The 17,179-nt window shown below is 35.3% G+C and overlaps 2 protein-coding genes and 1 long non-coding RNA gene across 4 annotated transcripts; all 3 read left to right on the top strand.

The window, feature by feature from the left end:
* Positions 1 to 1,020: 1,020 nt before the first annotated feature.
* On the top strand, positions 1,021 to 5,574 carry LOC112769254 (probable ubiquitin-conjugating enzyme E2 25). 2 transcript variants are annotated; one of them, XM_072225951.1, is made up of 7 exons: positions 1,021 to 1,528; positions 2,434 to 2,571; positions 2,653 to 3,669; positions 3,783 to 3,846; positions 3,920 to 4,059; positions 4,153 to 4,464; positions 5,084 to 5,574. In XM_072225951.1, exons 1-7 carry the CDS (start codon positions 1,454 to 1,456, stop codon positions 5,366 to 5,368), a joined length of 2,031 nt encoding a protein of 676 aa, XP_072082052.1. In that variant the 5' UTR covers positions 1,021 to 1,453; the 3' UTR covers positions 5,369 to 5,574. The 2 variants fall into 2 exon arrangements, with proteins under 2 accessions (XP_072082052.1, XP_072082053.1); XM_072225952.1 differs by having other exon boundaries at positions 1,042 to 1,528; positions 2,434 to 2,565.
* Positions 5,575 to 8,024: 2,450 nt separating this feature from the next.
* On the top strand, positions 8,025 to 10,829 carry LOC112769786 (uncharacterized). The gene has a single exon (XM_025814254.1). The coding sequence runs from the start codon at positions 8,025 to 8,027 to the stop codon at positions 10,827 to 10,829; it is 2,805 nt and encodes a 934-aa protein (XP_025670039.1).
* Positions 10,830 to 12,068: 1,239 nt separating this feature from the next.
* Positions 12,069 to 15,060, top strand: LOC112773030 (uncharacterized). The gene is made up of 2 exons (XR_003187771.2): positions 12,069 to 12,150; positions 12,289 to 15,060. It is a non-coding gene; the product is annotated as an uncharacterized lncRNA (long non-coding RNA).
* The last annotated feature ends 2,119 nt before the right edge of the window (positions 15,061 to 17,179 follow it).

The following is a 17,179-nucleotide window of genomic DNA, read 5'->3' as shown; positions in this document are numbered from 1 at the left end:
ACCCCAATTGACTGATAAAATCCAATTATTGTCTTCGAGAATTGAGGAGGTAGAGTCTCTACTCTCTACTAAAAGGTTTCTTATTTTTAATTTTTATATGTCACTATTCACTTCCTAGAAATTGATACTTTTAATTAAAAAATTATCAAAATAGGAACTATCTTGAGCAACCAGATTTTTCACATATCATTATAGTAACACAGGTTTGAATAGTTTGGTACTTAATTAATTTTTTAAAAAAATATATAAAATAATATATAAATTTATGATAGTTAATTTTGTCTTTATTTATTATTATTTTTTATATCAATCATAATACATATACAAAAAAAATCAATTATTAATTAATCATTATATAAAAATTCGTATTTGATAATAAAATTCTTTTATTATATTATTATAAAAAAATTTATATTTTTGTATTTTATATCATATTTCATTTATTCTACTATTCTACGAGTGAATTAAACCATTAGCATATAATATATATTGAAATATAAAATATACAATAAAATAAATTAAACTGCATATATATTTATTAATAAATATATAATGACTAATTTTTTACGTTCATATAGTATTTTTGTAAAAACATATTTCATCACATATTTTATTTACAAAACTTTAAAAAATTAAAGGAAGAGTAAATGAAAAATAAAAATATTACTTACACAAAAGTGTCTTTTTACTAGAAAATAATTAAAAAATATTAAATAATTTAATATATTTAATTAAATTATTTAATATAATACATTTTAGTTATTGCCTTTACATAAATATTTTTTCTGCCACCAAAAGAAATAAAAACTCGAGATTCATGAATTTTCCTTTATAAAATAGTTTAATTTTAAATTTTTGATATACTAATAATATAAAATATTTTATTAATCATATAATTATAATTATTTTTTAAATAATTATTCACATAATTAATATAAAAAATAATTATTTTTATTAATATAATATTATGTAATTAAATCTGAGTATACTGAAAATGAAAATAGGGTTGAAAATGAAAATAGGGTTTCAAAATCGAAGTTTGAATTTAAAATTGCATAAATCCCCACATAAAAAACCAAGAGCGAGTCAGGAACCATAAAAAATTGGCTAATCGTAAATAAGAAAAAATTAGATCTTGCCGCACTCCTTCGCCGCCGATGATGAGCCGATCGAAATTGGAGCCGCCGTCTCATCAGGCGCCGTGCATCCCCAAATATGCGTCTCCCGACACCTCCAAGTCTCTCTCTATCTTTTGCGTTTTTTCTCTTTTTAGTTTTTAATTTTATTTCACTTCCTTACTCCGCTTACCTAAACAAACACCTTGAAGAAAAAAAGAAAACAAAAAAAATACTCGCTCTCTTTTGCTCTCTTGTATTTTTCATTTTCCTTGTTTCGCCGTGGAATAAATTAAAATAACAGAAGGAAAGCATATTCTTCTTCTTGTTCTCCGAAGATGGAGATGGACCCTGACGTTGTTGAAATTCTTCCCCCAATTCACCGAACTTCCAGATTGGTTAAGCAAAATCAGGTTTTTACTTTGTTGATGATCCTGCTCCTGCTCCCACTATCCTTTTTAATTTATTATTTTTTTAAGAATATAATTTTGTCCTTGCGAGGTTTCCTGAATTTGATCAAAGGTTGCATCTTTTTAATATTATTTCATCTGGGTGCTTATTTTGTCAGCCATGATCACCTATTAGAAGATCTTCGTCCTTTTTGGGATTTACTTGTTTTTGTTTGTGCCTTGTGAGCTCGTCAAGTTCTTCGTTTTTTCTCGCTCTTCTTTTTCCTCGACATTTTTGCCCCTTTTTTAGTTGGCTCTGTTGTTCATGTTTTTATTATGACATAACTCTTTGCTATCGTTATGCCACTTTATGGTAACCCTTCGTTGTTGTTTCTGTGTGTGAGCATAGAATTGATTGTGTTTACTGAGAACGTTCAGTTGTGAGTCATTGCTATTTTGCGGTTGTATCCAAATTTTTAGATCGAATTTTGGAATTGATTATGCCTTCCTGTTATGTTCTATTACCCTTTTGGGTCTTCAATAATGATTGAAAGTTAAGGGGCTTTGAAAATAGATAATGGCTATGCTATGCTTTGTAGTTTGTACAACCTTTAGCTTGGTTAATATTTTCCTATTTGGACTTTACATAAACTTTAGTGATGATCTTATTTCATTTTTACATAGGACAATATGGTTAGTTAACACCAACAATTTTACGTGCATGGTGAAGTTATGGAAGCCTGTCAGAAATCTGTGATCCATGCTATAACTTAAATATGGCAAAATTGTAATCTAAAACACTTAGGTGTGAAGGCACTGCAGCTATGTTTGATGCAAATGTTTGCTACTTAATTTGTGTTTGAATATATGAATGTTTCTGGTCTGCATTTTCCTTACTCAGATAGAGTAATTCTATTTTACTTTACTAGGCCATTCCACAGGATGTGATTGAAATTGACAACGACGATGATTGCGAGGATTTAATGATAATTGGTGAAAAAGTTGGTAAAAGTAACAAGGGGAAGACAATTGAATCTATTCACAATGGCTATGGCAATCAAGTTGTGGTTTGTATAACATTTGTTCGTTATATTTATCTTTTCCAAGATGAAACATGAGTATAACATTTTGCTTGGAATCATTTCCAGGAAAGTGGGTTTGAGACTTCTACTGGTCATTCTTCGGTACCACATAACCTAACTAGTGTTGATGCTCATGTTGCGGATCTATCATATGATGATGATGAGGATGCTGATGATGACTACATTGATTTTATTTCTGAAGAGTATGCACAAGTCGATGAGTATGCTTTATTACAGGCACACTTTGATAATGTGGATATACCTCCCGGAATTGAGGCACCGTTTACTTGGTTGCCAGAATATGAACAAGGTTTGAAGCAAACTGGGAATAGTTCTTTGCATCCTTGGTATCCTACACAATCAGATGCTGAAATTCCTCAGGTGATAGAGTCAGCTAAATCTAAAATCATAGGATCTTCAACAGGTGCTTCTAATTTTCAAATGAACATGGGTGATGTTGATCACTCCTCTGGAATAAATTTGGCTTCTCAATCTGCTCATAGTAAGAAGAAAGTAGCTAATTCACAACGCAGGGTTCGTGGTTCGCACACATTATCAGGACCCCACTCATCTAAGTCTCAATGGTTTTCAGGACCTTTCCATGTTAAAAAGACACCTGCTATTGGTTTCGTCGGCAATTCAGAGGCTGTGAAACCACCACCGGCAGGTGCACCACCATTTTGGAGGAAATTTAAAACTGCTAAGAAGCTAGGTGGCAGTAGCAGTTTGTACCATCCAAGTTTCATTGGACAGAATGGATCATTTCATCCACCAGGAATGGAATCAAAAGGCCCATGGTCAACAAATTTTCAGAATTTTATGCCAACTTTTTCTGATTACAATGCTAATTCAACTAGCTATGGTCCACTTGATTTTCTTCATCCTCCTCCTGGGCATATGCAGTTTAACACATCGGTTCACAATTCTGCCGGAGAAGGAAATAGTGGAGATAGCCCAGTTGTGGCCATCTCTGATGAAGATCGGGATGAAATCATGATGAAATTTCGAAGTTTTAAACAATTTGACACTGTTGAAGATCCATCAGATCATCGCTTTGTTGGCTATAACTCTTCCTTGAAGCAGGTAAACTTTTTGGTCAGCATTTTGATATACATTTTGTTTTATTTCTAAGGTTAATTGTTTGATAGTACCATGAATTGACTATTTTGTTTTGCCATTGATTATTTCTTGAACAGCATCCAAAGAATTGGGCTAAAAAAATCCAGGATGAGTGGAAGATTTTGGAGAAGGATTTGCCAGGTCAGTTTGTTACTGTGTTCCAGTTTCCAAATGGATGTTATATATTCTGATTCTTTCAATTTCTCCTCAACAGATACAATATTTGTCCGAGTTTATGAATCAAGGATGGATCTTTTGAGGGCCGTTATTATCGGAGCAGTGGGGACTCCTTATCATGATGGTCTTTTCTTCTTTGATGTTTTCTTCCCCAGTGGCTATCCCAATGTACCGCCGGTAAGTGGTTGATGATAAGCGAATCTAGTTCACACTATTTTGTCGTCTACTCTCTTTAATTTAAGTCTTAGACAAGAGACTTTTTCACTGCAGCAAGTTTACTACCACTCTGGAGGTCTTCGACTCAACCCGAACTTGTATAATTGTGGCAAAGTATGCCTTAGCCTGCTTAATACCTGGTCTGGCAACAAGAACGAGAAGTGGCTTCCAGGTGTTTCAACAATTCTGCAGGTTCTGGTCTCTATACAAGGTCTAATTCTCAATACGAAGCCTTACTTTAACGAACCTGGATATGCACACATGAGTGGTTCCGCAAATGGTGAAACAAAGTCCCTGCAGTATAATGAGGACACATTCATCCTTTCATTAAGAACAATGATGTATATGATGAAAAGGCCCCCCAAGGTATGATTCTAATCTTGGTAATCTTATATCTCAAACAAGATATTTGTCTTCAAAAGTTTGATTGCCATGTTTACTTGTATCATCTCTCGTCTTTGTATCAAGCTCAACTTTATGAATTTGGTTCTTCTAAAGTGGAAAAATTGCTATAGTGATAAAGTGAGGGGTTAATCACCATTGAATTTGTAACTTCCATCATAAGTGAGCTCCACTATCTTAATTAAAGGGTGATTAAATACTTACTTTTTCAATTTACCAATATTCTCACTTTAGAGGAACTTCATCCCAACTTTATGTACGGTTGACAGTTTTTGAAGATTGTTATATTTCTATGTTGTTGACCTTTAATTACCATTCCGAATCATCAATAATTATGACCTACATCTGAGAAATTGCTATGTTTACTATATTATAATGATATTCCTGGAGTTCACAATACGGAAGTTTGTCAGGTAGCGATGAAGGTAGTTTAGTATTACTTCGAAAAATGGAATTCATGTCAATGAAGAGGAATCCAGCAAGTGCCAGAATAGGCAATTTTTTCTATTGTGGATTCCTTGAACTTGTGTTTGTCCCATTTGAGGTTTTGAAGTTCAACTGTCCATTTTATTTTTGGTTTCAGCATTTTGAGAACTTTGTTACGGGGCATTTCTATAGCCGAGCTCATGATATTCTAGTGGCATGCAAAGCGTACATGGAGGGTGCGCAAGTTGGATGTTTGGTCAAGGGTGGGGTTCAGGATGTCGACGAAGGCGACAAAAGCTGCTCGAAGCAGTTCAAGGAATCTCTAACTGGATATGTGAGTATGATTGTCAAAGAGTTTGCAAAAATTGGAGTTAAGGACTGTGAGAAGTTCCTCTCCACCAAAAAAATAGTGAACAAGCCTTTGTCTTTGCCTGCAGCCTGAACATTCTCATTGTGATTACCAATTTTGAGACTTTGATACAAAAGGCTTATTAACTAAATAGAAGGTTTATGTTTAAGTGGCTAACACTTTCAGGGCACTGCTTTCTGCACATATTCTGGATGATGTATATAGTTACAGTTGCAGATAAATATTTAAAGGACATTGCTAAGGTCACAGGAGATAAATATGTCTATTCATGATCTCAATTTGGCTTCTGTCTGGTTGCTTTTGACTTTTTCCTATGTTTCTTTTAGGGTTACGTTGACAACACTGCTTTACATAAGATATTAAGATAGTGAATTTTATGGTAATTATGATTAAAGTGGTTAATGATGGCTATAATATTTTGGTAACAATTAAAAAGTGTAAGTAAAATTACGGCAATATTTTTTTACTATTTAGTAATATTTTTAAGTGATCTTCATCTTGATAAAAAAATTTTCGAATATTGTTCTTGACAAAAATATTTTTAAATAATTTTAAAATGTGTCAAAAATGTCTAGTCTTGATTAAAAAACTTGTTCTGTTAAAAAAAATTGTGATGTGACTTGTCATATAAGAAACTGTTTGTCATATCATTTTGTTACGTTTGTAAATAATTTGAGAATATTTTTGTCAATAACAAAATTTAGAGGTAATTTTGTTAGTGACAAAATAATTCGGGTGCATTTTTTTTAGTTTATTCTATTTTTAATTTGATTGCATTTTTTATTTTTATTTTAAATAAAGAAGTGTTGTTAAATAATAAAAAAAATATAATTTTAATTTTCATTGTATTTTTAAGTATTGTGAAAATTTTATAACCACTTTAATCATAATCATCATAGAATGTATTTACTAAGTTACAAACTATTCAAAGTTTTTAATACTCTTGGTGACTTTTCAAACATAGCCGGCTGTATACTCTATAACCTCTCATTTGCAATATCCAAACGGATTCTAATTAATTTGACTTGAATTATAAGGTTAAGTTTCTGTTCTTTTTTTCTTTTCCCAGTTCCCACTAGAGTTGCGAGACTTCTTTAAGAAAAAAATGAGTATTGTTAGCTTATAACCATGAACATGTGATCTAATAGTTACTTTACTTGGTCTCTTAACTAAGTGATGGAGATTCTATCCCTCATTCTTGCGAATGAAAATCATTTTATAGCCAGACTTTTAACCCTTAATTAAAAGTTTAAGGGTCCAAGTGATTAATCATTGTTTTATATATATACATATAAGAAATTGTGCATATAATTTTGTATGGTGTATAATTTCCAGGTTTTTTTAATATGAAATTATAATATTTTTCCTGATGTACCCTGTCCTAGGGGGCAACATCCTATCCGTTATTCACGGATAGATGGAATGCACTAAAAACTAAAAAGTCTTCATTGCTAACTTATTTTTTGGTCTTTGACTCCATAGTTTCTTCTGCCTTAATGAGTGATGAAGAATTATTCCAAGTCTTTGTGGTCAACCATAATAGGGAAGACAAATAAATAAATAAATAAATAATAACATTTGAAACATCCAAGAAATTGTTTTTTCGTATTCTATTATGCATGGGTTGAAAATCTCTAACGAAAGGAAACTTCCCTGAAAATGTATGAGTAGAAAGATGGTCCAATCAACGTCACAACTCTATCTTTAAGTATATTACATCCACTCCTAGTGATCTCTAACCAATAAAAAGAACCACAAATTTCATCGCAAATCACAATCATGGGAACTCGATAACATCGGAAGGAAATATATAAAAACGAAATCGTTCTGTTTTGATTGGATGTAAAAAACAAATGACTTCATTTCACCGTTATTCAAAATGACAAGAGAGTGCTAGCTCACTCCGTTTACTGAGTCATTGTTGAAACGGGATCGAGGGACCGGGATAGTGTTTGGAGCTCGACCTCGAGGACAACAATAATGCAATTGAAACCTTAGGGATCAAATCAGTACACGGCGTTAATTAGAGACCGCTTAGGGTTAGTGATTAGAACTATTATGATTATTATTATAGTAGATTATGAGATTGACTAATTTAGCTTTAAATAACTGTAATAATTACGGGTGTACATATGGGTCGAGTAAATTTGGGTTCGTCTTGGCTCTAATGTTAAATAATGACTGGGTCTATTGATTCTTACCCAATAAAATCTTACTACTTTTGGTACACACTTAAACGGGTCTAAACTGGTAAAGTCTTAGTCTTAATAAGTTTTATATAAAAAAATTATGATACACTTATTTATAAAAAAAAAAAAAAACATATTTATTATCGAAAAGTTAATATTCATATTTGAACTTAAATTTATTCATAAATTCAAATTTTATGCTTCTTTGATATATTTTCTAATTCAACAAGTGTGATTAAAAACAAGCCAATAAACTTATAATTAATATAATATAATATTAAAATTAATTTAAAACATATATACTTTTTTTAGTTTTCTTAGAGTGCTCATGAACCGGGTGTAGCCGAGTTCGTCTTGACCCGGACCCGATCCTAAATAATGATCGCGTCTATTTTTGCTTCTCAAAGGATTCAAACTTAATGCTCGGTAACTACGACTATTTAGTAGAGACATACAGAGATTATATAAGTAAACTCAATTCTTCTTTTCTCCCTCAACCACTCCTCTCTGATAACACAAACAAACTCTTGATCATTGTTATGGATCCTCTTGTCTCAGTTATCTTCTTTCTCTTCACTTTCTTGTCCATCAAGTTTGCCTCTTCTGCTTCAGAACTCTCGTATAACAACCACTGTAACTCTTTTGTCTCATACTCAACACCTTCCAACAAAAGGGTGAACACTTTCCCTCTTGGTGATACTCACAATGGTTACTTCCAAGGAGGGAAGAAGATCACTGGCCTTGGAAATGGAAAAACATGGAGCCAATTCTCCTTTTACCTTCAACCAAGAAGAATCCAAACAACTGAGGCCTCTCACTTATTCAAACTTGAAGGCCTTGTTTCATTCAGGAGCACTCTTACATGGAACTTCACCTATGTTCAAAGCCGAAGTCACCGGTGGAGGAGAATTGGTCACGGCAGTGATCTTGTAACCTCTTTTAAGCTTGAAGGGTTCTGGTCTGAATCCTCAGGGAAGGTTTGCATGGTTGGCAGAGGCACTTATTTTTCCGAAATAGGTGAATCTATTGGCCTTGAAGCTGTGTTTAAGCTTAACAATGTGTTCAGTTCAAGTAATATCAGTAGCATGGTCATTGGAAAGTTGGAGAGCTTGAGTTCTGAGAATGATAAGAGTTACTTTGAACCAATTTCTTTGTTCATGTTTCCAAAAGAAGCATACGACTATACCTTAGATTCCACAGAGGCAGATAAAGAATGCTCTTCTGGAATTGATGCTGCACAAGGTTTGTCATTGGATTCAAACTCCTTAAGTTTTTGCTCAAATTCAATCTCAAGAGCCATTGCTATGCTCCCATTGGAGTACTCTGATGAATGCAATTCTCCTAAGAATTGCACTCCTATTGATGGCAGTTCTGGACAATTGCCAACACTAATGTCTTTGAAAGCCATTCAGTGTTCTCATTCTCAGAAGCATAGGATGAGGGTTCTTCTTGAATTTTCAAATAATAGTTACTACTACTATGGTATGAACCAAGAAAAAAATCCCCAAAACATATTAGTAGGTGAAGGGTGGTGGAATAAGAAGAGCAATGTTTTGTGTGTAGTAGCTTGCCATATCAAGGAAATTTCATCTTCCGTGGATGGCGCTCGTGTTGACGATTGCTCAGTGAGATTAAGATTGAGGTTCCCCTCGACTTGGTCGATCAAAAACACTAGTAGCATAGTTGGGGAAATTTGGAGCAACAAGACTGCAAATGAACAAGGCTACTTCAAGAGGATCAAATTCAGAAATGATGAACCTCAATTGATGGTGGTTGGTCATGGCTTAGAGTATAAGTACAGCCAACTAGAAATAGCTAACAAATCATGCCACAACCAAAAACCTGTTAAAGGCCAGGGGAAAAGCTATCCAGAGGCATATTCTTATGATATGAGATTTGATATGTCAGTTAAAGAGTCAAGAAAAAGAGTAGCTTGGGGTTATTCAGCTCCTTTATTTGTTGCTGATCAATTTTATGATTTGGGGATGCCTATGTTTTTGGATTCTGTTTCAAGCTTCTCAGATCCAGTTCCTCATCCTGATATCCACAACAACAATAATGGTAGCTTGTTCAACATTAGCTACAAGATTAGCCTCACACCGCTGTCTTTCTCGGGGATAGATGACAAGAATTCTTTCTTCAGTAATAAGTCATTTGAGACAGTGAAGCTCACTGCCGAAGGAATTTATGATGCTCAAGGTGGAACCTTGTGTATGGTAGGCTGCCGCAAAGTTTCCTTAAAAAATGCTACAAATACGTATTCTTTGGACTGTGAGATTATGGTGAACTTTCAGTTTCCACCATTAGGTACAACCGATGGGAGGCGTATCAGGGGAAGCATCGAAAGCACGCGCAAAAAGTCGGATCCTCTTTACTTCAAGCCTTTAGACCTATCTGCATCAACAAATTACATGATATCATTAAGAAGGAATGCTTGGAGAATGGATATGGAGGTCATCATAGCACTGATATCCACCACTCTAGCATGTGTTTTTGTTGGATTGCAACTCTACCATGTAAGGAGGAACCCTGATGTGCTACCCTTCATCTCAATTATGATGATGTCGATTCTCACTTTTGGCTACATGATACCTCTTGTTCTGAACCTTGAAGCTCTTCTCAGCCAAAATCCTAACAACAAAAACATTGTATATGGCTTTGGTGGATGGCTTGAAGTCAATGAAATCGCGGTGAGGCTAACAACCATGGTAGCTTTCTTGTTGCAGTTCCGGCTCCTATATCTTACTTGGTCATCAAGAAAGACCAACGGAAGCAAGGGAAGTTTCTGGAATGCCGAGAAGAAGGCAACATTTGTCACCTTACCCTTGTTTGCAGCCGGTTTATTGGTCGTATTCCTGTTCAAATTGAAGAAAGGTCGAGCTCAAGCTTCTATATACGCCGGAGGGTACTACAACCGAGAACCTTCCTCTTGGGAAAACTTGAAGTCTTATGGTGGTTTAGTAATGGATGGTTTTCTCTTGCCACAGATAATTTTGAACATTTTCTCAAACATAAAGAGGGCACAAATTCTTTCATGCTCATTTTACATTGGAACTACATTTGTGAGAGTGTTGCCACATGCCTATGATCTCTACAGGGCTCACAATTATGCTGAAGTAGATGATTTCGCATACCTGTATGCAGATCCTGATGCAGATTTTTACTCAACTACTTGGGATATTGTGATCCCTTTGGGGGGTATCTTGTTTGCTATCATTGTATACTTGCAGCAACGTTTTGATGCTCTTTGTGTAATGCCTCAGAGATTCAAAGGGTCATTTGCATATGATAAGGTGCCTGCAGAAACTGAATTAGAAGGAGAAGTACAAACAACAAACATCTAATGTGCACTTTTCTGAAACCAATGTGAATTATAGTTTTTCTTTTTCTTAGTAATGTATTTAGGGGAACACAAGTAGAGTTCTCTACAAATCTATTGTGGTTATGAAATTGTGTTTTGTTGTGAGTTTACTGTTAGTCTTTGTAAAATAAATTTGGCACTATAAAAAGACTGTTCATGTGGCTGATTAGTTTGGCTAGCCTTGTATACTATGAAATTTTGAAGCTAAAGTATAAGTAGCGTTTATTTGTTACTTTTAAGAAAGTGATTTTACAACTAGGCTTTTGTATAGTTGAAAAAAGATTGAAATTTATTTTAATAAAATCTAGTTTATATAAAAGAAAAGGCAATTAACTAATACAAATTAATTATCTATTTTTTTCACTAAAAGTATTGACCTTTATCATTCTTCCAAAACTAATTTAAAGCCCCCCCCCCCCCCCCCCAAAAAAAAAACATAAAAAAAATAAAAGAGAGTACTAAGTATTTAGAAATCTTTCTTGGATTATTGTTCCGTCCAAGTTCCAATCTATGGTTGTTGACTTGCTGCCGTTGAACCCAAGTTTACATACATCAAGGGGAGTCATCATGGACGTGTCATATTTAAACTTCTCCGTTGTATTTTTAATTTTTTATCCTTGTCAATAATATCTGTAACAATGATTAAGGAACAAACATATTTTGCATATCTTCTTTTTTTGTCAGAACATATTTTGCATATCTTTTTGTTTTGGTCTTGATATTTTGCATATCTAAATGACCTAAAAAGGAACAAAGAGATGCAGGAACAAAGAATAGTATAATAACTCAACAAAAAGATACAGCCTGAAATTTTGGAGTGATCATCCAAGTGTGGCAAAATTATTGAGACACAATGTCACAATGATACAAACATAGTAAATAGCAAGGCCCAAGATGATAAAGAAAATGGGCTGGAGGAATCCAATAAGAAGAATGATCCAATTGGCAAGAGAGTGAGAAAACCACATGTGTGGATTTTTTTTTTTTGGGTTTACCCAAACAATATCCCCCAACTCATTAGGTTAAGGACTAATCCATCGCGGATTTGAGCTCCATTTAAGGGTCTGTCGCTGGCTAATGAGTTGCATGCACAAGGCGGGGTTCGAACTCCCGACACTTGCTTAAACGGACGAGTGAGCTGACCACTCGACCAACCCAAGTTGGTTAACCACATGTGTGGATGAAAGACTATAAAGTGTAACTGTTGTGCGTCGCAGGTGATAATTAGCTAGTGTTGAGGTCATAGTTGGTTACAATGGCTTGGAGAAATGGGTTGTTAAAAGGGAATTGCTAGTGTATGGAAGGTAACTATTGATAATGATTATGAATTATTAGTGCAGGATTGCCTCGTGTTCAGGGGCTGTTTTCTCTATTTCATTGCTTCTTATTTTAATTCATACATTCTTTCTCTTATTATTTTTGTGATAATTGTTATTGTGTAGTTGCTTATTAAAATTGGTGCTTTCATTGAGAGTAAATCGGAGCCATGGCAGATGGGACCAGTTTGAATCGACCCTGTCCAACAAGTAAGAGATCACCACACTCAGTTGTGGTCTCATAGAGGCAAATGAGCGGATTGCGACACTCAAAACCGGCTCACAATTGACAAGATGTTGCATCAGAATCAGAAGTTCAAATAGAAAAACACTGATTACGTCCTCGCTAGGGATGATGCCGCGAATGGTGGTGCTAGTCCTGGTTTGGACAACCTGGGAGTTGAGAAATCGTGGCCTCGAATGAGGGTGAAAGTTGCTGATCTTCCTATGTTTGACGGCGATGGGGTTGAAAATTGGGTGTTCTGCGCTCGCCAATATTTGGAAAAGTTTGAAATACCAATGCAGTAGAGGATCTGGGTATTATCGTTCCACCTTGTAGATGCGGCTTATGCATGGTATTGGTGGGGAATCAACAACAACATCACCTACAACTGGGACACATTTTTGAACACTATGAAGGTCAGGTTCGGGAAGAATCTCTTCTACGATCCTCGCACTGCCCTCAAGGAGCTGAAGCAGAACGGTTCAATGGAGGAGTACCAGAACCAATTTGAAGAATTGACTAACAGAGACAATGGGTTGAGTGAAGAGTGGATTATTTTTCTTTTTGTGGCTGGGCTTCAAGATCAAATGAAGTGTGAATTGCTCTTAGCCTAGCCCACTTCTTATATCCAAGCAGTCTCCATTGCCAAGCTGCATGAGCAGAAGAATGCTTCTACCTTAGGCTTGACCCGCATTGGAATGACTAAGCCCAATGCCCCTATAACCCGACCCGGTTCGCACTTAATCAAACCCTCAACCTATCCAAGCTCATCTCTTTGGCGCCCCTCCCCACCACAAGTTCAACAGCTTCCAATACCTTTCCAATACCCTCAATGCCAACGGCACCATCACCATTCAAGAAATTAACAAGTGCGGATATTCGAGCTCGAAAGGAAAAGGGCTTGTGCTACTACTGTGATGAACGTTATACACAAGGTCACTGCTATAAGGCCTCCTACTAGCTTCTTGTGGGAGAGGAGGAGCTCTAGGAATTGTTGCACGGATTGCCTCCGGTGCCGAAAGAGAAATCCTAGTCAGATTTAGAGGATGAAGGTACTATGGGGGAAAGGCAGGAACCTTGCATAAGTCTAAATGCTCTAAAAGGAGAATTTCATCTAGAAACTTTAAGAGTAAAAGGGATGCACGAAAACTGGCCGCTACTAATCTTGATCGACAGCGGCAGCACCCACAAATTTATCAAAAGGTCAGTAGTTAAGAAACTGAACCTAAACCTCACCCCATCCCAATGCTTCAGGTAATGGTAGGTAATGGGGATTCTATTAATTGCGTTGCGAAATGTCACGATTTTTCTGTTATGGTGCAAGGATATAGCTTTAGAGTAGATACTTATGTGCTGGATTCAAAAGGTGCTGATGTTGTGTTGGATGTGCGATGCGGTTGGGCACTATCTGAATCAACTACTTGGAATTGTTTATGAAGTTCAAGGTTTTGGGAAAATGGATCACATTCAAATGAGAGAGGCTATTAAGGGACACTAAACTGAATTTCAAAAAGGGGAAGAAGCTCAATGATAGTGGCAATATTGGCTCTCTGTTCCAACTAGAGACGGTCAATTCAGTAGCATTCCTGACTCCGAAAGTAGTTGATGGGGTTGTTCAAGAAGCGCTTGAGGCTTTTTTAGATGTTTTTGTAGAACCCACCCAATTACCACCGCAGTGCACTGTTGATAATCCAATTCACCTAGCATCGGGTGCCGCACTAGTTAGCGTCAGACCAAACAAGTGCCTTCACTTCCAAAAAGAAGAGATGGAGTGTTTAACGGCTGAAATGTTGCAAACGAGAGTAATCAAGGATAACCAAAGTGCATTTTCGAGTCTAGTCTTGCTTGTGAAGAAGAAAGATGGAGGCTGAAGATTTTGTGTCGACTATCGTGCCTTGAACACAATTACTATGAAAGATAAGTTCCCAATCCCAACCATTGATGAAATTTTAGATACAAGAATGGTTACAAATTCGAATGAGGAAGGAAGATATTGATAAGATAACCTTTCAAACTCATATGGGGCATTATGAGTTTGTTGTGATGCTATTTGGGCTCACAAATGTGCCATCTACTTTTCAAGCTACTATGAATCGGGTTTTCCAGCCTTTCTTACGACGATTTATTGCTGTCTTCTTTGATGATATTCTAGTTTATAGCCACACTAGAGAGGAACATTTGCAGCACTTGGCTCAAGAATTGCAAGTTCTCAGAGAGCATCAGTTATTTGCCAAACAATCCAAATGCACTTTCCTCCAGCAGCAGATTGAATATTTGGGTCATGTGATTTCTGGGGAAAGGGTGAGGGTGGATCCTTCGAAAATTGAAGGAATTGTCGCCTAGCCAACTCCAACCACTGTGAAGCAACTGTGTGGGTTTCTTGGACTCACAGGATACTACAAGAAGTTTGTTGCCAACTATGCCCAGTTAGTGTTTCTTCGTACTGAATTACTAAAAAAAAATGTGTTCCATTGGACAATGGATGCTGATCATGCCTTTAATCATTTGAAACAGTTAATGGTTCACACTCCGGTATTAGCCCTTCCCATTTTTTCCCAACCTTTTGTCATGGAAATTGACGTGTCCAATATCGGGGTTGGCATAGTTTTATCCCAAGTGGGTTACCCAATTTGTATTAATAAATTCATATTTTATGATAATTTTTGGGTTGAAAAGAGTGGAATCTATCAACTTAATTATCTTGCACTTATTCCTTGAAATTACATGGTTTTGTGAATTTTCTCCTAATTGTGCTTAATGGATTAAGCATGCTTTTTATGCTATAAAAAAATGTCAAATTAATTCTATTTTTATTCCATTCGATACCGTGATAAGATTTCTTTAAGCGTTTCAGGATTCAGATACATCAACAGCTTCAAAGGATCGAAAAGAATGCATAGAAGAAGGAAATTCGGGAAGCGATTCAGAGTGGAGATTGCTGGATGCTCGCATGGGCGAATTTCTTACGTAGGTGAGCAATTCACGCTTAGGTGAGTTTTTTGCGTGGGCTACCATTTTTCCCGTGCGCAAAAAAGTGCCTGGTTTAATGAAATACGTGCATCATCGTCTTTGGGGTTTCCAAAGGCCCCAATATCCATTTCTGATGGTATATGAAGCCAAGATAAAGGAGAATCAATCAAGTAGTGATAGTTTAGGTTTTTATGATGTTTTAGTGAAATTCTAGAGAAAGAAGCACCAACTTATCTCTAGAATTCTTAGCGTTTTACTTAGTTTTCTCTCTAGTTTTAGTTTATAATCTTATTTTAGTTAAGTTTTATTTACATTTTCTTATTCTACTATCTTAGTTTACTAGAATTCTCTTGTTAGTTTTTCCATTTTTGCTATTTTAGTTTAGGTTTAATTACTCAGTTGGTCTCTTTAGTTTCACGAAATTTTTAATTAGGTCCCTATACTTTTTTTCATTTTAATTGAGTCTTTGCACCAATTTGTTTTTTAATTGGGTCCCTATATTTTTTTTCCTTTTATTTGGATCCCTGCACCAGTTTTTCTTTTTTCTTTTTTTTAGTTGGGTCTCTATACAATTAAGCCAATTACTGCTAAGAGGGACCTAATTGAAAAAAAAAATTTTGGTGTAGGGATGACGTTAGGATTTTTGCCAGTAAAGAAGTTCATAAAAACAGTCGCGTTGTAGATATAGTCTCTAAACCGACAGAAATCCCTTCGTACAAACGTTTTGGTTGTCACAAGTAACAAACCCCTTTAAAATTGATAACCGAGTATTTAAACCTCGGGTCGTCTTCTCAAGGAATTGCAGGGAGGTATGTTCTTATTATTGGTTATGAGTTTGTAAATTGGGGTTCTGGAGTTTGGGCAATGCGCACAGGTATATTTTCAAGCAATAAAAATAAATAAATAAATAACTGTAAAATAAACTCTTGGCAAGGTATGAGAACCAGAAGTCCTATCCTAGTTATCCTTATCAATTGTGATGAGAATTCACTACAAGAAAAACACCCATTCAGGTACACTTAAAAAGTGTAGCCAAAAGTAAAAAAAAAATGATGCCTTAGGCTACGGCTACGCTTTCTGGGCTACGGCTACGCTTTTTATGGTGATTCCTATTCGGCCGTTGCCTATTCTCAAAGGCTACGCTTGTCTTCACCAAGGGCTACACTTTTGGCGTTTGGGAATAGGGTATGCTTTTTAAGTGATGCTGTCCAAGACCAAAGGCTACACTTTTCAGCTTCTATTTTTGCCAGAATAGGCTACGCTTTTCAACGCTACTGCATCACCTGTAAAGCGTAGCCACATTATATACCATGACTACTTTTTATAAGTGTAGCCTTAGGTCCCTCATTGTTTTTTTTTTAATTTTCTATATATATATATATATTCTAATAATTTTTTGTACAATATAATATTTAATAATATGATTACATATATAATTCTGTATTTTTAATTAAATGAGTTAAATCTTATAAAATAAAAATAAATACACAATTATACTAAATTAAAAAATATTCTAGCAAAGCATAGTAAATACATTCTAAAGATTCACAAGCATTATAATGATATAGTATATTAGTACATAAAACAATAGATCCAACTATCCAATTGAACAATCATTCAACAATAGAGAAAAAAATGAAACATATCTAAAGTCTAAACTACTAATTTCCATGTATCAATGAATATAAAGAGGATTACAAATTAAGTCTAAAATTAAAATAAATAAAAGAAAAGAGAATAAACAAAGACTTTAGTGCCCTGAGTACTAAGTTCCTATCAGTTGTGTGTGCCTGAAAATCATTTGAACATACCCCACAAAGAAAG

This window comes from Arachis hypogaea, chromosome 18 (genome assembly GCF_003086295.3).
Source record: "Arachis hypogaea cultivar Tifrunner chromosome 18, arahy.Tifrunner.gnm2.J5K5, whole genome shotgun sequence".
Classification (NCBI taxonomy): domain Eukaryota; kingdom Viridiplantae; phylum Streptophyta; class Magnoliopsida; order Fabales; family Fabaceae; genus Arachis; species Arachis hypogaea.
This window is presented reverse-complemented; position numbering and strand designations above follow the sequence as displayed.